This window comes from Alnus glutinosa, chromosome 9 (genome assembly GCF_958979055.1).
Source record: "Alnus glutinosa chromosome 9, dhAlnGlut1.1, whole genome shotgun sequence".
Taxonomy (NCBI): domain Eukaryota; kingdom Viridiplantae; phylum Streptophyta; class Magnoliopsida; order Fagales; family Betulaceae; genus Alnus; species Alnus glutinosa.
The window spans coordinates 11,062,306-11,086,426 of NC_084894.1; the positions used below are offsets into that span (position 1 = coordinate 11,062,306).

Consider the following 24,121-nt stretch of genomic DNA (forward strand, 5'->3'; position numbering starts at 1 on the left):
AGTATGGAAGGATGGTCCTGCTAACTTTCCCACAAATGGCAATCACCAGCCAATACCAATTTACTCTTTCCCAAATTAATCTTCAACTGCATTTGCTTTAAAACATAGGAGTGCATTAGCTGGATATCTTAATAGATGCAGATCCACCCTACCAAACATTACAGTCTCTTAGTGTCAATACCATAGACGTGAGATCCTAGAAGGATAGTGACTGTAAGGGATGAAAGAGGCCTAACTCTGCCATTTTATACCTCAAAGGCCAAAGGATCCTCTCGGACCCAAAAATAAATACAACTATATGCATGATCTTAGTCAAATGCAAGATGTCTGTCTGCAATATTATGAAGTTTGCTTGGAAGCCAACCATGTGATAAACAAAAACTTTCGACTGAAATAAGAAATGACACAGAACTGTTGTCTTGTTAGGCACCATCTGTCCCAAAAGTTTAAGACATTCAAGAAGTGGACCAACAATGTATGCTCACATTATCTCATGGGTAAGCCCACCTACATTGACCCAAATGCAGGCCCTGCACTTGCACATGTAGAGTGGAAACGAAAAAAAACACCGAAATAGAGATTGAAACAAGTGGGATACCAAGGAACACTAGACCTCTCAGAAAAATCTTGGCTCCAATACTGTATTAGAAATCATTTATCAAAAAAACTTATATTGTCAAAAAGTGAGCCAACCATGTCTATCAAGGTTACATACACTAACTCTACCAACTCTAAATTCCCCTTTTGCAAAAGTATATGCCTAATCCACTAGGCAAAAGAGTATGAAAATTATTTTAAACAAACACCATTATGAAAAAATATGGATAAAACTAGTCAAAGAATATACTACAGGTAGAAGAAAATAGATTAAAATAGTTTGCCTCAAACCTTATTGTGAAGGGAGTGAAGAAACCTGCACCATGATACATGAGATAATTGTGACTCCACATATTGCTGTAACGTAGATATAAAGTGATTGACCTGATGCCTGACATGGTACGAAGGGAGAAGAAATAATTACTTCTAAAACAAAATACATATGCTAAAATTTGGTCAAGTTTGAAAATCTAATATTACTTAGAACTGTTAGAGATGATGATCAGTGACTTTTCCTTTTTTTATTCTAGGTTACAGATACACATGGAAAAAGCAAGATTACAAGGTCCTTTTTTTTTTCTGAGATTTGGGATAGATACTGCCAATTACTAGATCTCAAGAAACTATGTTGACCAGGATAATAGTATCCTTACTCATACCAAACATCAATTTTGTTCATTTTGGAATATTTGCTAGTGGCATAAATAAAAAATAAATTAAGTAATCACAAAATGTAAACACGTAATCTTTTTTCTTCTTCGTCTTTCAACGAAGAAGAAAAAAAAAAAAAGGCTCATTGTGCACTTTTTATGGGGAAGACTCTAACCATAAGGCTTATCCCCGATTTAAAAGCCTTTGTGTTCAAGCCTCTTTATGATTGGATGGCTGGTTATAATTGTTTTCGTTTTTCTAATTTCTAAGAATTTCTTAATATATATATTTTTTTTTTCTTAATTAAGTGTTTTTCTTGTATACTTCCTGTGTATTTAGGTTGCACCCCTCTACGCTTCTTTATGAGATTGGATTACTTATAAAAAAAATAAAAAGGGTGTATCTTATAGGTGTCTCTCTCAGATAAGTGCATTGCACCATACAATGTGTATATCTTGTAATAAGATACATAACAAAAAAACAGATTATTAGGCAATTCACTTGGCTTGATTTGCTCGCTTTACTTTTTCTTCTATTTTTTCTTTAAAGGTATTACAAGACTCTTTTAATACGTATTGATGAATAACTAAAGTATTTAGTTGTATTGGAAAATGACTAAGAAGTAGAAGATGGGAAATCTGTCTAAGATAAGACCATCGTACGCTTTTTATTACAAGAAACAAAGGAAGATACTCAATATAGAAATAACAAAAAGAAGCAAGAGAAGGGATTTTTTTTTTTTTTTTTTTGGTTAAGTAAAAGACTTCTTTATTTTTTTAAAAGTAGAAGAGAGGAAGATCAAGTTACATGAAACTATTGATGTATGAGTTAGAGTTATTATTTAAACAAAACACCACCTATCATTAGTCTTGAGAATGTTAATTTCTTGTAGAAAGGAATCGGAGATGTTGCAAATTTATTTTTAGAGTTTTTGTTGATGAGGAGAAAGAATAATTTAGAAGATCAAAGGTGATGAAAGAAAATATGAAGAGGAAACTCAAGATAATGGAAGAAAGGCAAAATCTACAGTACAATAAATGATACATAAATATGGGAAAACGACTTATGATATGATTCATTAGCTGATAAATATGATTTCAAAGTGAAACCCAGTTCAACTAAAAATCTTAATTCCAACTAAAGGGGTTCAAATACGTGAATCATTTTCTGCAAATCAACCTTAGCAAAGCATATTTTGGACATAAGATAAAGATTATAATAATAATCACGTTTACCAAAAGAACCTAAACCAAGTGCTTGAAAGATATACAATATTAAAAAAAAGAAACAGATAGATAAAGAGTTATTAGAATGCTAGCAATCCTTTTTTTACATAAACAAGGAGTATATCCCCTCATCTCCAACCCACAACCCCCATCCTTCTAAAACATTTCAACACTGACTCTTAATCATTCTTTTTTCTTCGCATCTTTCTCTACTATTTAAATAGCGCTATTGTTCAATCCCAAAAACCTATGCCAGATAGCTCGAGTTACAGAAACATATCCAATAGTCGGATTTTTCTGTTTTTTAAGATTTCTTACATTTTTGAAGTCTACTAGCCATCTCTTACCCATATCATCTTGTGGCAACATTGCTACAATAAGATGATGGTTCCATGCAAAAAAGCCGAAAACATAGTAGCCAGAGCAAATGTAAATGCTACCATTCCAAGCCACAGAAAATAAGCATAACAAAAGATCCAAATAGAACAGACAATTGTCTAGCATACCTTAACTTCATCAATATATTAAAATGGCCCACTTCTTTTTCATGATGTTCAGAAGTACGATTCTGACTAATCAAGTGCACCAAATCCTGTTTACCAAAATTGACAGCCCGTTAGATACTTTAACATGATCAAAAGCCAGTTGAATTTCCAGGATGTTTCATCATTTATATGTAATTCTGAAGAGATGAGTCATGACTTAAAACTAAAGTTAATGTAATAATTTGAAGTCTAGAAATTGCATCCACTTCTGCACATCTGACACCATATGGTTAAGCAAAAACACACGCACACTCAAAAAAAAAAAAAATAATAAAGAAATCCATAAAAAGGGAGGTAGAATGTAGCATAGCCTCATTGGAGATTAGACCAAGATTTGTCTAAGCATCCATTAACTAGTAACAAACTGAGAATTAATCAACATAGAAGTCTAGTCTAAGCAACCTGCAGGAGTTGGGGCTGTTGACAGCCAAATGCTCCTTTATTTTCCACCTTAGAAGAAATAATCAGGTATCAATGCGTCTACCAAGTTTTCTTGAAAATTATACAGCAAATCACACACATCAATGTCACAAATATTTACACATAACCAGAGATATAGAGAATTAAGAGAAGGCTACAAAAGAACCCAACTTTTATAGCCAACCGGCACCTCAATCCCTCTAAAGGAGGGAATTCTGTGGTTCAATACTCTGGAGGGGAGGGTTTCCTGACAGAGGCTGTGGGATAGGGGAGTCTAATATAGTATTATTAAAATTATGATCAAACAATAAGCGTGTAGCCTACTGATGCTGTTTGATAAAAATAGGCTAGTAAACCAATGCCTAGGCATCCATACCTTCAATGAGCACCATACATCAGTTAATGAAAATACAGCAAGCTTCACTTGTATCAAAAAACTGAATATTTTAGCATATATTTGCAATGCATCCGGAGTCACAACAATGCTGACTGGCCAATCCACGCGATAACCCAAACCTAAAAAATTGAAGGAATGCACTCCTGCAATAAAAAGAGAAGAACAGGATCTACATATTTTAAGATTCACAACTTGATTTAATTTGAAAGGGAAGAATTAAACAAAACAGTAAAATAAAGAAGTAACCAGGTAAAATAACAGTAAAAAGTACCAACGGTAGATGTTGAAAGAGGCATAGTCCCATGTTCTTTCATGTACACAAATAACCTATCCTTATAACGGTCTCGCTCACATGAAGACCTCTGAACTGAAACCTCAAGGAAACCTTGAATTTCTGAAAGTCTTTGATCTGCCTCAGTGACACACCACTTCTGTGGTTTCAAGTAAAAGACAGGAATAGAATCAGAAAGTTTGGGGTCATATGAATCATATAATTACAAAGCATTAAAGTTATCATTAGAAAAGAATACATGATGCCAAAGTGACTTGATAAACAAATCTGCCCAGTCTGCTAACTCCATAAAATAGTACCGCCGCAGTGCCAGCAAATGTTCCAGCAAACCAAATCCTTCTTCAAACAACTTGATAGTTAACTTGCTGACGTACTTATATCTAGCATTCTTAAAGAAGACCATGATATAAAATAATATCTCTTCCAACATCTAAAATTTGAGCAGGATAAATCATTTTGTTTACTATGAGACACAAAAGAGAACAAGAAAAATTAGACCAATCACGAACCCAGGAAATTCAGCAATTTATAACAATGAATCACGTATTGATTCTCTAAAAAATATTAGAGAACTTACACAGGCATCCTATTTCATAAGGGCTTGAGTTGAATTACAAATTGTTGTGGGTAAAGTGAAGATGTAATTAAGGTATTCTTATCTATTCTTTTATTTTTTTCAAATTGCTGAAGGCTTTTTGTATTAATAATAATGCTTATAATCTCAGTGCTACAGGAGGAAATGAGATTGAAGGATTAATACATTGATCTTCTACAATCTGCACCCTACAATGTGCTTTACCTTTTGATTCTCATCCACAATTTTATTCAGGGGAAGTGAAAGATGGCTTCAGAAAAAATACATCAGTGTATATGATTAGTTATTTGAATTCTTAAATAAAATTCTACAATCCAATCCTCTAATATAATAACTTAGACCCTCCCAAATATGTACAATATGTTTACATTTTTTTCCAGTCTTTTCACTCATCAGTCTCCAACATCCCAAAACACGGAATATTATGTTGTGTAACTTCTGCTCCACAAAAGACATCCAGTACAAAGATAAAATTTAGTTTCTAAAAATTAGAATCGAAATATTCCTATAATTAGGTTTGGAAAGTTTTCTAAAATGTGAGTTTTGTTTTGTTTTTGAAAAGTGTTTTGTTTGGTAAATGTTTCCATAAAAGTGTGTTTTTGTGTTTGAGAAGAGAAAAAACTTTTCCGAAAGGTTAACAAACATAGCTATATATACTCAGCAGAAATAAAACATCAAAGCAACAGTTAAAGCAACCTCAACAAAGGCAAGCACACAATCCAGAAGTCCCCTTATACATGACATTTGTGGTTGGAACCAATATGAAGCATTAAAAAGAAATAAATAAAAAAATAAAAAATAAACAAACCACACAGCATAATTTGATTGATCTTTAGCATGAAAGACAAGGATACTGAAGCATGATTTCCTGCAGTAGACATTTTTCAATGATGAAATCAAGTGGTATATCAAACATGGCCGACAAACTCTGCCCGTGACCTCCAACACTATTATCAACGGTTTCACTGGTAGTACCAAGCAAAGTCTCCCAGTTACTACCACCAGAAACATTTTTCGTAACTTCTTGGTTGTGGTCCTTCAAGTCTGATGGTGAATTAACATGACACACTTTGGTATTATCAATCAAAACATGGTCTCCATCATGGCCTTGTTTACCATGATGATCGCTCTTACTACTGGTAGAAGAAGCATGAGAATCTACGCGTAACAGAATCTCAGATCCAAACTCATGCCCAGAACCAGCTGCTAACTGTTCCACAGATAACTTACAAGGGTCTTCTACAGAAGTAAAGTCAAAGTATGGCAGAGAACACCCATAGTCTGTACTGCATCTCTCCCCGAGCTTGGTCATTGAGTGGAGGAAAGCATAATTTGTCAACATTGGGTTCATACTAAGAAAATTGCTATGGTAGTTAGGCTTCCACTGTTGTAATGCGTATGAATATGGAGAGTACGTTGGATTTTCTTGTTGGCCCTTGCCAGAGGCTTCTTCCAGTGAAGCATTGAGAGTGGCAAGAGTTTTGCTAAAATACGATGTACCTTCCTTTATGACTCCGACATTTCTTTTCCACAGCTTAAGAGAGTCCGCAGGATGTGACCTTGAGTTATCCTTGTATCCTTCAAAAACATTAAACGATTGTTTCTGGGGTTGACCTGGTGGCCAGGTTTTATCTGGTAATGTATCTGTATGTTGAATATCAGATGTACAAGACCAGTGTGACTCTCTTGATTCATGCAGCATAGAATCGTCGCTTAAAAACATTCCCTTATAATGAGAATGCACATCATGACGAAGGCAGTCTGTTATTTCATGAGTTCCATGTGAATCACTTGCTATATGACATGACTTTTTAAATTGACGAGGCATTTGCAAAGAAATATCCATGGAAGTACTCACAGAGAAGCTTAAAGTAGATAAATACTTAGTTTCAAGCCCAGTCATATGATTAGGAGGCTCAACCAGCTGCTCAGGCTCAATTTGCTCTTCAGAGCAGTTTGTGGAAGAACATTCAGATGACTCGTATGTATCCATCACACAAGAGAACTCATCCATTGAACTTGAGTCATCACAGTCCACGTTACTAACAGCACTGAAAATTAGAGAAAACTAACCATCAATGAAGCAGTAACAACATTTGAAAGAAAAGTGACAGATACAGAATAAGTGGAATGAAAGAGTGGTACCCATGAACCAGAGAGAAATATATTTATCAGCAAGCATGAATTCATGTAAATGACCATCTACATAAATTAGAATGAGTTGTTTATTCCCAGCCACTCTTGATGTCAGTACAATCAAAACAGACAGAGAATGAGCAAAAGCGCGTGCACGCATGTGTGTGTGTGTGTGTGTGTGTGTGTGAGAGAGAGAGAGAGAGAGAGAGAGATTACACATTTAAGCTTCTTTTATCTGCAGCTGAAGGAGATACCAATCTTTCATCCAACGTGAATTGAACTGGATTGTTTGAACACCCTCTATCATTATCAAAGTACACAGGTTCAGTGTAATGTGGAACTACCTGTAAAAGGGGGGGGGGGAAATCAATACAAGAATGCAACTAGATGATCAGAAAGCAGCAGTTAATCAAATCAGCATGCAGGCAAACACGGCAAACTCCTATTAGCTATTAAACAAATTGTTTACTCTCTCTCTCTCTCTCTCTCTCTCTCTCTCAACCTAATAGAATCATTAATAGGGGGAGAACAAGGGTTAAGGAACCATATTGAAAATAATGGAACCAAAGGAGGAGAAAAAGAGAAAGTTTAGATCATGAAGAAAAGGAGGGACAACCATCAAATTCACATCTAATGCCCCAAGCTAATGACAGATACAATGGGAAGCTATCAAAGGATAAGAAGATGATGTTGGACAAGGAGACAGATGGAACTATTTTAAAAATAAGGGAAATCAAATTCAGTCCCGAGGTTTTGGTGTGATTTTAATTCAATCCTTAGGTTTTTAATTTTGACAATTAGATCCTTAGGTTTTACCTCAATTTGAAATAGGTCCCTCCGTTAACATACCATCCAATTAATTAACGACATACAATGTCAAACCACTAAGTTGATGACATGTGACTCGAGTCTGACACGTCATGCGCCAATTGTATGTTCTACGTGGAAATCTATCCTAAATATAAAAAATAAAATAAATAAATTATAAGAAAAAGAAGCAAAATAAAACCTAAAATTAAAAATTAAAAATTAAAAAACAAGGGTGGCGGCTGTGAGGGGAGGCCAGCCTCCCCTCACAAGTTGGAGGCCAACCGCCCTTCACCAATGAAGGACCGCCACCCCTTATTTGGTGAGGAACAACCCCCTCACCGATGAGGGGAAGGCTGCCATTCATCTAGTGAGAGGTGACCACCCCTCTCACAGGGGTGATCGAACCCCTCATAGTGTGGTGAGGGGAGGCCTCCCCTCACAACCACACCCTTCTTTTCTTTTTTCTTTTCTTTTTTTAATTATGTTTTATTTTACTTTTTACTTTTTTCTTTATTCTTTTTATGTAGGGTAAATTTATCACTTAGAATAGATTTGTCGTGGAAGATACAGTTGGTGCATGACGTATCATACATGAGCCATGTGTCGTCAATTTAGTAGTCTAAAGTGGCATGCCGTGAATTAATTGGACGGTGGGTTAACGGAAGGATCTATTTAAAACTGAAGTAAAACCTAAAGACCTAATAGTCAAAATTAGAAACCTAAGGGTAAATTAAAATCGCGCGAAATTTAGAGGCTAAATTTGATTTTTCCCTCAAACTAATGAGGACATTTGGGAACTATTGATATTTCATTAGTCCCATTTTTTCTTTCTGCATAGGCGAAAAATGGGTGTCCCTGACTGCTTTTGCATTATGCATCCTCTTCATGCTTTTCCTTTGAGCGCATTTTTGCCAAAAGACTTATGCAAAAACTACTTTTTTTCTCAGTTACCAAGTGGCCACTTTTGGAGGGCAAAATCACTGTTTTGCAATCCAATAAGCAGAAACAAAGGGGCATTGAATATTCCTTAAGGCCCAAGCATGAATTGCAGGGCAAACCACGTTAATGCTGAGGAGAATACCATTGGAATCTCTATGCAGGATTGGCAGTATCCTTGAAGTTTACACAACATAACGAACTCCAATAACAGGATTGACAAAAATCACAAGGACTATAGTTTGTTCACGGACTTCTGCAGATCAGACCATAGCATTTTAGCATTATTACAACATACAATTAACATTTGAAAAAGGAGAGTGATAGCTGATGGCTGGGGAGATAATTAAGATTTCATTGTATATAAATCAAGAAAGCATCTTATTCACTAGAAAACATGATAATAGGCAGGATAATTGTACTTTTATGCTGACTTGGAATTGGGAATAATCAAGAGAGCATGCATTACAGAATCATAGTAAACAACGAGTAATGGATAAGATTTCAGTATGTAGCACAAGGAATATCAAATACCACATATACTCACTAAAATAACTATGGGCAGGAGGATTATAATCTAAGCAAGTGCGAACCACAAATGGTTCTGACAAATATGTCTTTGAACCATGGCATCTTGCAGACAATAACATATGAAAACAAGGTAAGGATTTAAGATGATTCAAATTTGTTGCTGCATATTTTTACCACTCATTAATATTATGTAGCAGCAAACACAGGAATCATTGAAAGAATCTGAACTATCATAGTGTAATTACCTGTTCATATCTAAACTCTAATTTTGTCAAAAGATATTCGAGTTTCTTTTGCATCATTTTGTAGTAACTGTCTCTCGCCAGTACCATGGCTTCTATATTTACTTTGCTGAAAGTCACTGGAGATGAATAAGATGGATAAACGCTTGAAAAACCACTCCAGCATGGAAGAAAATCTTTGTAAGTATGGTCCCCAGGGGCAACATAAATATATAATTCAAGCAATTTCATTATCACTTGAAGCTGCTGACCAGCTCTGACAAGTGGAATCAAGAACTCCTTTAGAAAACAAGGAATAGCAACTCCATCTCGCTCCTGAGTTTTAACAGTTCCCAACCATGACAATCAACAGTTAGAAGGAATGCTAAAAGATGAACACATAGAAAACAGCTTCTGAAGCCAAAGTTTCAAAATTGCAATAGACAACAATACCCTGATACTTGGCAATGGGAAGTCTACACATATGCCAGCTTTACCATGTGGATTAGGCAGTTGGTTGTTAGCATGTTCTACTATAAACTCCTTATAAGGATCACTAATCTCAGCTTTGAATATCCATGATCTGATAAACCCACAGTATGGTTCACATGACCGAAGAAAGAGAAACTTGAGTACAGCATGGTGAGCAGGATCAGCAACCTAAAACAACATTTTTGGTCCAAAAAGTCATTAGCAAAACTATTAAAAAAATAAAATAAAAATAAAATAATAGTAAGAACTGCCCCTTATTTGAATTAACAAAAAAGGTATATCTACAAACAGTCAGGAACAATTTCCAAAAACATACAGCTTGAATTGTTCAATCAATAGAGTTTGGTAAGCAATCTCTTGAACTTATACTAATGCAATAAATGCATAATGGTGACAGATCTCATCGAAAGGAGTCATTTCATTTGTCATTTTTTTTTCTGGACAAGTAGTTATTCCATTAAAAATTAAAGAAAAAAAGGTACAACTCAATTCCATGTGAAAGATAGAAAGGGTCCCCCAAAAAAGCTACAATTTAAATTTAAGAGGTCTAAAAAATCCAAGAAATAGCATGTTAAATCATTAATTGCCTCAAAAGCTTAAGCCGCTAGGAAATAGTGAATTTAATCGTTTGATTAATATTTCAACATTCTTTTTCGCGCGTGAACTCAAACTTTTTTTTTTATAGGTAATCAAATAAATTTTAGAGTTAAATACACTTCTGATCTTTGAGTTTTGGAAACTTTATTTTTTAGTACCTGAGTTTCAATTCACATCACAAATGGTACCTCCGTTTTGGGAAAAAAACTAAATTAGTACTTCAGTCAAGTTTTCCATCCAAAAACTAACGGTACGCCAAGTGTCAACCCTGAGGGTTGACACGTGTTTTAGTATAAATAAATAAATAAAAAGAAGAAGAGGGGTGGCTAGTCACCATGGGGGTGGCCAGCCACCCCCATTTTGGCCAAGGGAGCCACCCTCTTGACCGGTCTGGGGTGGCCGAACCACCCCATGGCAAAAATAAAATAAAACATTGGTCAAGAGTTTTGGCCCTTGGCCCCATGAGCAAACCCTCAAATTTTTTTTGATGGGTTTTGGCCCTTGGGGATGGTTCGGCCACCCCCAAGGGCCAAAATCCTTGACCAAATTTTTTTTTTTTTTTTTGCTATGGGGGGTGGTTCGACCACCCCAGACCAGTCAAAAGGGTGGCTCTTTTTCTTTTTTCTTTTCAATTTATTTTAAGCTTTTAATATTTTCTAATTAATTTTTAAAGATTTTTTATTTTTTATTTTTTTATACTAAAACACGTGTCAACCCTCAGGGGTTGACACCTGGTGGGCCGTTAGTTTTTTTACGGAAAACTTGACTGAGGTACTTTTTTTTTTGATAAGTAAAGAAAACTTGACTGAGGTGCTAATTTAGTCTTTTCCCAAAACGGAGGTACCATCTGTGATTGAAACTCAGGTACTAAAAAATAAAGTTTCCAAAACTCAGGGACTAGAAGTGTATTTAACCCTAAATTTTATAAAAAAACGTAGGTGTCCCTAAGCATACGGAAAGTATACAAAAGGACATAAAATAGAAAAGGCAAAGAAACAAGAAAAAAAAATCCGCAAAGACTCAACTATAACAGAAATCCCAAAACATCCCAGCAAAAACCAGCCCAAAAACCCTCAGCAACAATACATCACAGCAAAGCCCTCTTGCTTTTGCCCCGAGTAGAACCAAGACTCTTAGCATCATAATTGATATCGCACTCAAGGTTATGTAGTTCTCTGTTCCCTTTAATCTTAGGAGTAGAAACTGGAACCTCTAAACGTTGCCCATCAACCACTTGAGCCATAATATCCAAAAAACCCTTCTTGTTCCCCTCAAAGGAAATCCCCATAGCTGGAAGGCATAACTTAGCGTCGAACATTGCCCTGGGAGAACCAACAATTCTTTGGAATCACCTCCCCTCAAAGATTCTCCCACCTCAATTGGCAGGGAAGAAGGACTACACAAAAGAAGAAACCCATGCCTAACAAAGCTGCCCGGAGGCTCCGTAACGACCACGGTCTCCATAGAAGGCAAAGAATGAGGACCCAGTAGAGGAGAGGCGGTGAACGCAACCAAAGACTTAGCAATCAAACTCTTGTTAAGCTGCGCATCCTTCCGCTTCAGAGAAAACCTCAATACTGATTTAGACTCCGACATATAGATAGGCGCCCTAGACTCCGACATCATGGGAAGCAAGAGCCGAAGCCATTCACCCAACGCTGCCGCCCTCGAAAAATCTGACCCAACAGCAGCGAAGCCCAACACCGAAGGAAACTCCTCAATACCCGGTTCATGCTCAGAAAGAGCTGTAACAAAGACTTGCACAGAAGGGATAGAAGTGGTAGAGAAAGAAAGGGAGCCCAACACGTAAAATACTTAAATGAAATAGAGGGTAAACTATAAAGTCATGGTTCGAACTTAGGACTTCTGCTATGATACTATAAATTATAGAATCAAGATTCGAACTCGTGACTTCTACTCTAATACTATATTAAATCATCAATCATCCCAAAAGCTTAAACTAATAGAAAATTGTGAATTTAATCGTTTGATTAATATTCTGACAAAGTAAAAGTGGGTTAGTCCCAACATTGTCATCAACTCAAAAAGTGATTTCAAAAAACATATCAAGCTTATGCCAATGAGTTCTAGCTAGAATTTTTTTTTATATACCTACAGCCTTTATGCTTTTCATGGATGAACTCTACATATTTTCACATCTAGGATTTACATATACAACATATATCACTGTCAAGAGTGAATTTCTTATTATTTAGATATTCCAAATAAATTAATAAAAATAAAAAAGGTTAGAAACTTGAAAAACCAAGGATTGGGTTGCGCCATACATATGAAAGAGTATACAATAATGGTGTATTTGGCCGCGCTTCCTCCTCCCATTAGTAAGGGATAGGGATGAGGTTAAAGATTCAAGACCACTAAGTGCGTGTGTAACTTATCAATAGAAAAGAATGTATCAATCTTATTCAAGGGGAGACACATAAAACAGCAGTACACAATTATCTTCTTTCTCTTTTCATAACCAAAAAGAAAAAAGAAAGATAAAAAACAGAAAGAAGAAAAAGAAAGAAAAATCACATCATTCCCTCTCCTTCCCTAAATTGGACTGAACATGATAAATTGGACAGAGTAGCTACTCATTCTAAAGCATTCTCATAGAGCTTGGATTCCAATGTCGAGTCCTGCCTAATATTCCCAGATAAGAGGCTAAAGAACCATCCTTATCCATTGTTATAAGGAACAGATCAGGAAATAAAGTTTTTGGCATGACTTCCTCAAAACACACACAATGCCAAAAATAAATTCAATTGTCAATACCATTGTGTCCACATAGACAACAATACAAATTTTCAAACAAGAGAACTTAATTGATGTTTTATAAATATATATCTATGTATTAATGTATGTATGTACAACCTTGTCAGATATCAAACATCTTACAAGAATTCTTGCCTGTGAAGAAAATATTTTATAGTTACCATTAGACAATAAACAATTATATGAAATAATATCATAATATCAACGTCAGTGAGTAAAAGAAGTGAAATTAAAACATTCCTAGCTGAAAATCTTAATTTACGTGTCAGAAGAAAAGGAAGAAAAAAATTTAAGCTGACCTGTAGTAGTTTATACAAATATGTGAGTAGATCCCCTCCTCTGCAGAAGTTATAAAATTCAAAGGTTGCTTTAGCAATTACATCCTCAAAAGATGATGCCAAGAAGCAACAAGCTACATTATGTAGGTTGCAAATATTTCCAAGAGCTTCAATCTGATTCCTCAACTCCTTCGTGTGCAGGTACAACTCCAATAGTGTAATTTCAGAATGCACTACACTCGTCAAACATCCTACCATAGACGATTCCTGCAAAGGCATGCCAACACTCCTTGATGATCGCCTGAAACCTACTGATGCATATAATGTGTCCAGTGCGCATAAGTACCCTTGTAAAACCTTCCCAACAGCAACAGCAAATGCATGATTAACAAGACTGTATGGAGGGCAGTTTTTGTCATGCTCTTTACTGTCATGATGATTTTGACTTTCTGCAGGTTTAGAATTTTCACCCCTCTTTGCCATCAAACTCTCATCCAATTTTGATTGTGTAAAATAGTCTACAAAGTTATGGAGAAGAAAAACTATAGAACCCGAACAGCCTATGGAGTTCAGAATCTTTCCCAAAGCGTGAGTGCTTGAAGACCTGTTCCACAGACTTGGAATTCGATGGATGGTCCTATCGGCTGGTTCAGAACAAAAGGCAGCAGAAAGCTTTTTGATACTAATAAGTGCTGATTGTACACCTTGCAGTGCAAACATTGCCAACCTCACCAAACTTTCCTCCTACACCCAAAAGTTCACATTCATTAGTTTAGATAAGAATATACAGAGCTTCAGCTCAAAATGGCAGTACCTTTATTTAATTGATCAAAATATAACCTTAAACCAAATATTTTGGCAAAGAAGGAAGATGCACCACAATATATTAATTCGAACCCCCCCCCCCAAAAAAGAAAAAAGAAAAAAAAAAAAAGAGCATTCCTATTAAAGTCTCAACAGGAATATGTGTGTGCCCAAGTTAAATAAAATGCACAAAACTAGAATTGGAGATAACGGGATAAAACGTTTAAATCCTAAAAAATATATTACATTAACAGAATTGAAATTGGCTGTTAATCAAACTTCTTTATTCTTTCTTTCTTCTTCTTCTTTTTTTCCCTTAAATATCAGTGAGCTTTCATATAGTAACTGAAATTCAGGCACATTTGGCTTGCTACTGCTACGCTTTAGTAGGTTATTGAGATAACACAGCCAAAAAATATATTACTACGTAATAGCCTTATGTTTTCAAACTGGTAATATCAGTAGAAAACACTAAGCATATCATTAGATGTCAGTTGAAGCTGAGTCCGTATTAAGGTTTAATGAACAACATTTCATTATATTGTATGTCCTAATAATTAAGAACTCCTTTCAGACTATACATAAATCATCTTTTTTCATGCGCGTTTTCTGGGTCACATCAAAGTAAGACAGTGAGCAGAAACCCTAAAGACTCGAGTTTTTTTTTTTGTGTGTGTGATGAATAAAAGCTTTATGCCTTTATAGATCAAACACAAGAACAAAAGTCTCTCCAGAAAGTCTGGATACAACCCAAAGAAAAGGGGAACAAAGAAACACAGAACAAAGCAACACCAAGCTGAAAAAAAAAAAAAAAAAAAAAAAAAAAAAAAAAAGAGCCCAAACCATCAAGTAAAAAACGCCAAGCTGAAACAGCAGTTCAAACATCACAGCAGAACACTAACTCTGTAAAAACAGAGAAATAAAACCCCATTACAAACCACAAACCAGAAAAAACACTAACTCTGTAGCAACAAAAATCTAGGGACCAAGTACACCACTTTGCAGATTCCAGGCAAAGACTCGAATTGTGTAACACAATGAGAGAAAGAGAGAGTTTGGGCTTACGGAGACGATGGAGGCGTCGTATAGGGGGTGAGAGGAAGAGGAGAAATGGGAAGGAGAGAGCGATCCTCGGCGTCCGCTTTCGGAAGGGATGGATTCCCAAGTCCTCGGAGGAAGCCATGGATCTTCCACCTTCAGCTTCTCAAACAACAATGCGAAATTCGTATCCACCGCCATCTTCTTTTCCGAACCACCCTCTTCTTCTTCTTCCTTCCTACTGACCGATTTGCATTTTAAATCTTCTGGCCCGCCCAAAACTCTCTCAGATCATTGACTACCTCCTACTTGTTTCCAAGGAATAGAGAATTTAAATCCTAACGATCAAATGGATATGTTTGGACTGTAAATTTCTTCTCATAAATCAAATACCATATAAATGCATTTTTTTGGTTCCTGGATTTTAGGTTTTGACAAAATAATCAGTGGGCTAACGGCGTCGTTCAATGGCCTCTTACCCTTTAACTTTCTTTCCTATGACGTGGCAAATTGTTAGCCTTTGATTGTTTCAAAAAAATATATATCCTAGCCGTGAACCGGCTTGTATCCGGTTGAAGCCAAATGGAGAGGATCCGGATCCCAAATTTATCTTTGTATTTTGAAAAGTGATTAATCACTCTTTAGGATTAGTTAAAAAATTAAATCTAACGAAATTTGTTAAACTGATATGTCAGCATCAATTAAATAACACGATAAATTTACCGTCAAGGCAAATTAAACACGTTGGACTCCACGTTAGATCCCTTATTCCACATTACACATATCCTAGTCAACTAGGTAAATTAAACAAAAAAAGTACAGTAAAAGAATAATGTTATATACAAGAACCATGTTCCATGTTACCTTCTAATGTGATGTGATTTTTAAAATTATCATTAGATTTAAAATAGATCACTATTAAATTTTGAAAAAATTGTGATTTAAAGAACATGTCACATTGGGAGATAAAAATAAAATAAGAAAAATTTCACTTAGAACTCATAATCTTTCATTACTTTTGCAATTAAATATTAACACTTAAAAAAAATTGTCAATTTAAGGTATCTATTTTTTAATTTTTTTTTTTTTTCAATTTTCAATCCTCCATTAGAATTTTTCGTTAAATTCTATAAAAAATTCAAACTACCCCTGTGTTTTTTTTTTAAAATATATATATAATTTTCAAAGATTCAAGCCTGGTATTTTTGCAAATTTTGTTAAATTTTGACTAACACGGCATTACGGCAACACTTAAATCATTGCAATTTTATTTTCTTAAAATAAAAAAAAAAGGTATTTTGGAAATTTTGACCGGATTTAACGAAAAATTATAACAGATAGTTAAAATTAAAAAACATTAAAAGATAGATACCATAAATTGACATTTTAAAGTTTAAATACTTAATTATAAAAGTGATGAAAGATCAAAAATTATAAGTGAATTTTTCTCAAGAAAATAGGTGTACAAGTGAAGCGGTTATTAACCGCTAACTTCTAATAACTGCATAACTGCAACTAGATAACCCATCTAGGCCAGTTACGATTATCAGTTATAGGGATTGTTAAAAGTGATTAATAAAGGTAACCGATAACCGGTTTTATAATAAATTATGTATATTAAAAATTTAAAACCTAAAGCTAAAACATTGCGGTATGTTTGCTATTATTATATCTACCATGGATGTTCAAGGGCTTGGTTGTAATTTTCCTGAGCTTGCGAAGGCCACAACAACGTCCCAAAGCTTCTCTAGCAGAACCATCTTTGCTCTCTCTTTGTTGGCAATGGATCTCTGCTACGTTACCTTTGTTTATAGAGAGATTTGGGTGCTTAAATATCTGTGCTACAAATTTTTAGACTTGTAATTTTCATTAAAAAATAATTATTATTATTATTATTATTATTATTATTAATTTAAAAAAAAATTAAACTTTTTCCAAGCATCTTTGACCGTTTTGTCTTGATCCAGTTCACAAGTGAAATTAATCAATCATGTGGCGATGGCTTTTAAAAAAAAAAAAAAAAAAGTGTTTTGAAATTTTATGAAAAGCAGGGACCGGTTAATAATCGGCTTTCAATAACTATATAACTATTAGTTACGGTTAACCGCTAACCGGCCTAGCGATTGCAAAATTGCAGTTGTGATTATTTGAAAATGAATAATCGCTTAAACAGGTTGCAATTGGGATTATTATAAAATAATAGCAACCAATTGTACACTCCTACTACCCATCCAACGGAATTCCAAATTTTATCATTAACGGTATAGAGAAATGATATTTTACCATCCAAAGACACAACTACTTTTTTTTTTTTAGAATAACTTCAAATATTATAAATAAGATGAAACAACTTGCTGTTCAGCTACAACACTAGCAGCAATACAAGAAGGAAAAGCATCAATCCAAACTTAAGAAAAACGTTGCAAAACCGCCTGTCTTGCAAGATTATGGGCCACCACATTGGCTTCCCTCGGAACAAAATGAACACTCCAGCCAGCCACATGAGACGATAGCCAAAGGGTATGCTCAACAATATTGCCATATTTTCCCACAGAAGCCCCACCAAAAGCAAGCTTGCTTGGGAAAGATATGTACAGAAGAGAGTAGTGGATTGTTAATTTTGAAATTAGTAAAAAGTGATGATGTGATATAAAGTAAAAAAAAAAAATTGTATAGAAAAATGAAAAAGTTTTGTATTGTAGTGAATTTTTTTATTTGAATAGTAATAAAAAATTATTGATGTGATATAAAAAGTGAAAATGTTTTGATGTTGATTGGTATTAGAAAATATGAAAGTGAAAAAAAAAAAAAAAAAAAAAAAAAAAAAAAAAAAAAGGGTGCATAAACAGTAGTCAGCACTACTGTGTTCTGTTCTGGTGCTCGGCAAACAAGGCCAATCTCCAAGACAATTTCTTTGGCATCTCCCTCCAACAAAAAGGACTGTAAACCCAAATTTCGACATAGTTCAATAGCTTGTCATGCACCCAACGCTTCAGCCACAACTGGATCCGAGACATATGGTTTAGACGAACGCATTGCGGCCCAAACCACACCCTTATGATCTCAAATAACTATACCCACTCCCATAATCTTATTCTTCTTATTAACTGTTGCATCCTGATTAATTTTTTAAGCTTACCATCAGGCGGCTTTACCATGATTGAGACCGATTAACGATGGTCTATGAAACAGGTTGGCCATTGTCAGTAGCCAAGTGAAAGCCCTCCAACTCCTTTGTCGCACATTTAATCAAGCATATAGGATTCAAAAACACCCCTCCATGTACAACAGTATTACGCCTAAGCCACAACTTCTGAGCTATAATAGCAACCAATTCCAGATCCTCAACCCCCAACCGCTTACTTAAATGTTCAAAAATTGAGAGAAACTCACCCTCTAGAATTACTATCTCATGTATTCGCCGATTGCACTCCGCCCAAATTGCTACAGAAGCCGAGCACCTCCAGATAACATGGGCACTTGATTCACCAGGCACTCCACAAATAGGACAAATAGGATCTCTAACAATGGATCGGGAATGGAGCTTTTACATGGTTGGCAAGATTTCATTACACGCTCGCTAGACAAACATTTGCGTCGTACGTGGGATGCACATCCTCCAGATGGTGTTCCACATTTCATTCTTGTCCGGGTTCATTGAGCAGCTACTCTGTTTCCACGAGATGCGGTCCAATTCCAGGTGGTAAGTATTCCTCACCGAATAGCTCCCGTTTTTTGTTCCTGCCCAAATTTTCCGGTCCTGCTGTAATCTAGGACAAATAGCAATACTACAAATAGATTCAGCCACATTGATTGGGAAAATGCTTTCCACCTTTGCCACATCCCACCAGTTTAGGTCGTGGTCTATTCGCTCACTGACACATGCTTCACTTCCCAGCATAGAAACTGGCTCCTGGATCATATTGGTCTTGTTTGGCAAGCTCCGTTACATTTCTCAGTCGTGCGTCCAGGTCCCACAGGTCATTGAGCTTCAGCCTTTTCAGTCCATCATTTACTAAGCCACGTGATCCTCCTTCTTTTGAGATGGTTCAGCAACGGTCAACAAAAATTCTCCCGATTTTTCCCCTTATTTCAAAAACTCACATATTCATCTTCTCTTATCCAGATTCTTGCAAGTCAGGAACAACTTCCCTTCTCCATTTTTCCAGCTCTCCTCTTACAGACTCAAAGCTCCTTCGTCTCCATTCTACCGTGTGACATACCGGTTGATTAAACCTCTCAGAAATCTTGCAGGTTTAGACTGAAAACCTCCCTCTTCCATTATCAAGCTTTCCTCTTACAGACTCAAAAATTCCACATGCTTCCGCAGCACGGGGTCCAGAACCACATCTGAAATTCTGAACACTTCCATAGAAGAAACAAGCGAGGGCGTCCATAAAAAGGCATGTCATTTTTTATGTTCAGTGTAAACTCGTGTGTATTTTACAATAATTTATAGGGCTACATTTTCGGTATGTTCTAATATGATCTGTTTCATTCCATTTTTTCTGTTGTATGAATTTTTTTTTTATAAAAATAAATAAATATATATATAATTTTAAACTTCTAAATGAGCTTTCTTGTAGGATTCCTCATCAGGTAAATTTTATACTTTCAAGCATTTTTTTTTTCATGGAATGAATTCCCATTTTTTATTCCTTGTTCATTTGATATTGTTGTATTTGAGAATGGTCATAACTTGCATGCATTTGATTTCATGATTAAAATGTACGTTGGTTTAGTTGGAGCCTTTGTGTAATCCTATTGATGGTCCATTCTAAAGTTGAGTCTGGCATCAGATGCTCGGATTGCTTGGTTATACATGTGAATGACATTAATGGGGAGCTCAAACATTTCCAAGTGCAAACCAAACAGTTTGTAGTATTCATTTTCTCAGTTTAATGGAAAATGTCTAAAACTCATTTTTTATGAGTATAAAGAAGCTCTAAAACTTATTACACTATGCAATCATAGCTTGTATATTGCTGGGAATAAAGCATGATTATAAACTGAATTCAAAACACGCTGTATTGTGGGCAGTAAATTACAACATTAGAGATTGATATTCTTTTTGTTAGTCTACCCAAATATATAAATGTTACATATTTGTATTCCTAAATTGTTCATGTCATATACTATATCCATAGTAAATGTCTACAGCTAGTGATGTGTCAAGTGGTCCGCCGCTGTGTCATTGTGGAGTTCCAGCACAGTTGAGAAACTCTAGGACGTCGAAAACCCCCAGTAGAAAGTGGTATGGATATATACATTATAAGGTAATTTCTTATGACATTGTAGTATATAATTCGTCGTTAGTGTTGTAGGACCACTTTACCTATTATGCTTGCATGCAAAAATCTGATGATTGTGATTATTTTGCGTGGGCTGATAATATATCCGCTATGACCGCTACTAAAAAGATCTTAATGAAACGTCTCGAGGAATTGTAGAAGAGAATGAATGCTTTTAATGACAGAGTTCATGAACTAGTTGAGAGAAAATGCAAGGACCATTGTGATGTCATACGACGGGAGTTAGGTTTGGGCCAAAAAAACATTACTCATTTCTGGGCTATGGCATTACTACTCATATTGTTGTTAGTTTTCTATTGTATTGGTTATACTGGGTTTAGAGGTCTCTCATCCTTGATGTTAGAATGAGCTTATGGGAACAGATTACTTGTACCATGTACTTTGGACTTTTTTTGGCATGTCATGGTTTCTTTTATGTGCAGTCTACTTTGGATGTAAATATTGGACTTTGTTTAACCTTGTTGTCTATATATTAAAATTAAAGTCTTGAATTTATCTCAATTAATCCTAGCGATCAAGATAGTGCAATTTCAAGCATATCTATTCTCTTCAAAAATGCTCAAACACATATGAGGGGAGCTATTTCGATATTCAAATTTTGTTTTATTACATAAATAATAGCATTCATTCTCATTCAAATTGAACTTAGTCATTAATCATTTGAAAATTCGGTATATTCCCTTTTCAATAGTATTTTGTAAGTCATCATGCAAATAAATATAGAGGGCCTATAATAACTTTTTTTTTTATTCATAATGAAAATCTTTTCGTCAACAAATAGAAAGGGAATATATATATATATATGAATCATATGAAGTAAAATTTGTACAATTGTTTTTTCATTTATAAAGAATATGAGATGGCACATATTGATTATTGGGTGGTTGAAACTGTGCATCTAAATTAACATCATTAATTGTTTCTTTCCCTCTTGGTCATGCATCAAGCTAGGCTACGACCTTAAAAATTTAATAAAGTCTACATGTCCAAATAAGTAAGTAAATAATTCAAATTTCGCTAAAGTAGAAATAAATATCAACTTTTATGCATTTGATACTTGAATTGCTTGGATATCTCTAATAAAATTTCTCACATATTCAAAATAATCTATTTAATGCATTTTAAAATTAACAACACAATCAATGTCTTTGTGCAAATACAGTAAGTAAATTGGTATCTATGCACCAAGGAAAGTACATATCCAAACATTCTAGAAATATGTGGATGCCATGCATTCTTGACGTTTATTGGCCCTTGTAAAGGAAAGTGCTAGGTTTCATTCTTCATGGCCGTACAAAATTATGTAAAGAGTTCTTTCAATTATTTGGTTAAAAGGCAGCAAAAAAAAAAAAAAACAATTGATAAGCTTCTCTTCATGTGCTTTTCCTATTTTATCTCCATTTGCATCATCTTTTTCTTTTATTTTATACTATAACTTGTAATAATTAGTTTTTAAGCTTATGAGACTAGATAATACTTATTTTTTTAGAATTTTTATAAATAACTTTTTTCTTGATCTTTGTGACGTGGCTCAACCAATAGGAGAAAATTAAATAGGTTAACCAAATATGTCAACATAACTGTTACTTAAAAGCATGTCTAGATTGTATCATTCTCAAATGTTTTAAACCGAAGGTACTAAAGATAAATGAAGATAGTTTCACATGGGAAAAAGTGAAATTGTAGTAGGCATTTTCAATCCTTGTGCATAGAGTTCCATATGCTCTCGCACATGGCATCCCGGTAAAGCTCCATATACCGTTTACTCCCGGTCGATGTCCCGATATCACGGTCTACACGAATGGTAGATGATCGCAACGTGATAGATTGAACCATTCTTCCCCGTACATTTGTTGTAAAGCTTCTTTAGATAACTCATCTGACTCTCCGCAATCCTTGCGTATAAAATTATGAATACAACAACATGCAACTATAATAAGTTGCTGGAAGTCAGTTGAGTACGGGTTTATTCTGTCCAGGATACGGAACCGTCTCTTCATAATTCTGAACGCTCGCTCTACGATTGATCGTAGTAAGGAGTGTCTATTATTAAATGTTTCTAGCTTACCACTGGGACCACCACGTCTGCCGCGAAAACTGGCCAAATGATATCTCTCGTTGCGATATGGTGGCATGAACCCCATAGAGCAGCCGTATCCTGAATCCACCAAGTAAAAGTAGCCTACCAAATTAACGGTCACCTAGTCAATATTAATGCCACATCGGAACAAAAAATTTATAATGCCATCAATCCACATTATAAAACATAATATACAAATCATAGGAAAATACCGTCGGTCGGCGCTGGGAAGCGAAGTGCAGGATCATTTATGCACTCCCAAAAAATACGCGAGTCATGTGTGCTTCCTTCCCATCCAGCATACACATACGTAAAGCAGAGGTCCATGTCGACCACGCACATGACATTTTGCGTGGCTTTTTTCTTCCTACCTCGGTATGGCACGGTGCTCATACCCTTGACCTCAGCGTCAATCTGCGTGCCGTCAATTGTACCAATGAAGTTCTGTAAAAAATAATTGATGAATTTGCAATACATTCGAACTAGCATAGGAATTAACATATTTTTTAAAATATCTAGTGAACACCCCTGGATTGTGGCTTACCCCAAACCATGGGTAGAATTTGCCATTGCTGGAGACATATAGGTGAGGCATATCTTTTGTCGTGGGCTGTATGATTGTATTCCTAAGCCTGCAAAGTGCTCTACATGTTTGATGACAATATTTATGAATTGTTTCAAGTGATCTTTGCAACCTATCAGCCACCGCCCTCATTGTGTGACCTTGACAGACGATAAGTAAAAATGTAGCCATTTGTTCGGTAATCTTGACGAACCAACTAGATTTCAGAAGATGATATTTTTCAGAGTGTTACAAAGGCGACAAAACGTTGTAGGCGACATTCTGAATTGCTCCTTACACGTTCTCGGATTCGGATTCGTTAACACCCAGTGTATCCACATTGGGCCCCTCAGAATTGAGGTCTGTTGAGGAATACGCATCACTGGTGGTAATCGGTTTGCAACAATCTCGCAGTGTTGCGCCATCTCGAACAGTTGCTCTAAAACAGAGTCTAAATAGTTACGAACGTAATCGGTGCTTACATTATTTTCTCCATACCATGAGTCTGTCTCATCAGAGTCTGGATCAGGCAGGCCATCTATGAGATCCTCCCAATGTACCCATTGATCCTCTTCACCTGATGGTCTGCCTGATTCCATCGTTGTCAAAGAACTGTAGCAAACATTTTCGAAAAGAGAAAATAGTACATTAAATGGTATACACACAGTAGGCCATGACAAAATTATAGACATAATTCTAGACATACAGGGTTTTCAAAATGAGGGCAAGCAAGTATTTTATCATGCAAATAATAAATATACTAGGAAGTTCAGTTAGTAGTGATACGATGTCAATGCAAATAATAAATATACTACATAATAAC

At 35.4% G+C, this 24,121-nt stretch overlaps 1 protein-coding gene across 2 annotated transcripts in view; it reads right to left on the reverse strand.

Moving 5' to 3' along the window:
- LOC133877572 (uncharacterized) overlaps positions 1–15,746 on the reverse strand; it is a 37,431-nt gene extending 21,685 nt beyond the window's left edge. For both annotated transcript variants that reach the window (XR_009901766.1, XM_062315932.1), the window contains exons 1-11: positions 15,372–15,746; positions 13,524–14,246; positions 9,811–10,017; positions 9,382–9,693; positions 7,076–7,203; positions 5,578–6,774; positions 4,367–4,508; positions 4,108–4,267; positions 3,816–3,979; positions 2,981–3,066; positions 889–988 (exon numbers count right to left, since the gene is read on the reverse strand). Coding sequence is in view for 1 of the 2 variants with exons in the window: in XM_062315932.1 (XP_062171916.1) it covers positions 889–988; positions 2,981–3,066; positions 3,816–3,979; positions 4,108–4,267; positions 4,367–4,508; positions 5,578–6,774; positions 7,076–7,203; positions 9,382–9,693; positions 9,811–10,017; positions 13,524–14,246; positions 15,372–15,545 (3,393 nt within the window). In the remaining variant the exon portion in view is untranslated. The remainder of the gene's footprint in view (positions 1–888; positions 989–2,980; positions 3,067–3,815; positions 3,980–4,107; positions 4,268–4,366; positions 4,509–5,577; positions 6,775–7,075; positions 7,204–9,381; positions 9,694–9,810; positions 10,018–13,523; positions 14,247–15,371) is intronic.
- Positions 15,747–24,121: the final 8,375 nt, after the last annotated feature.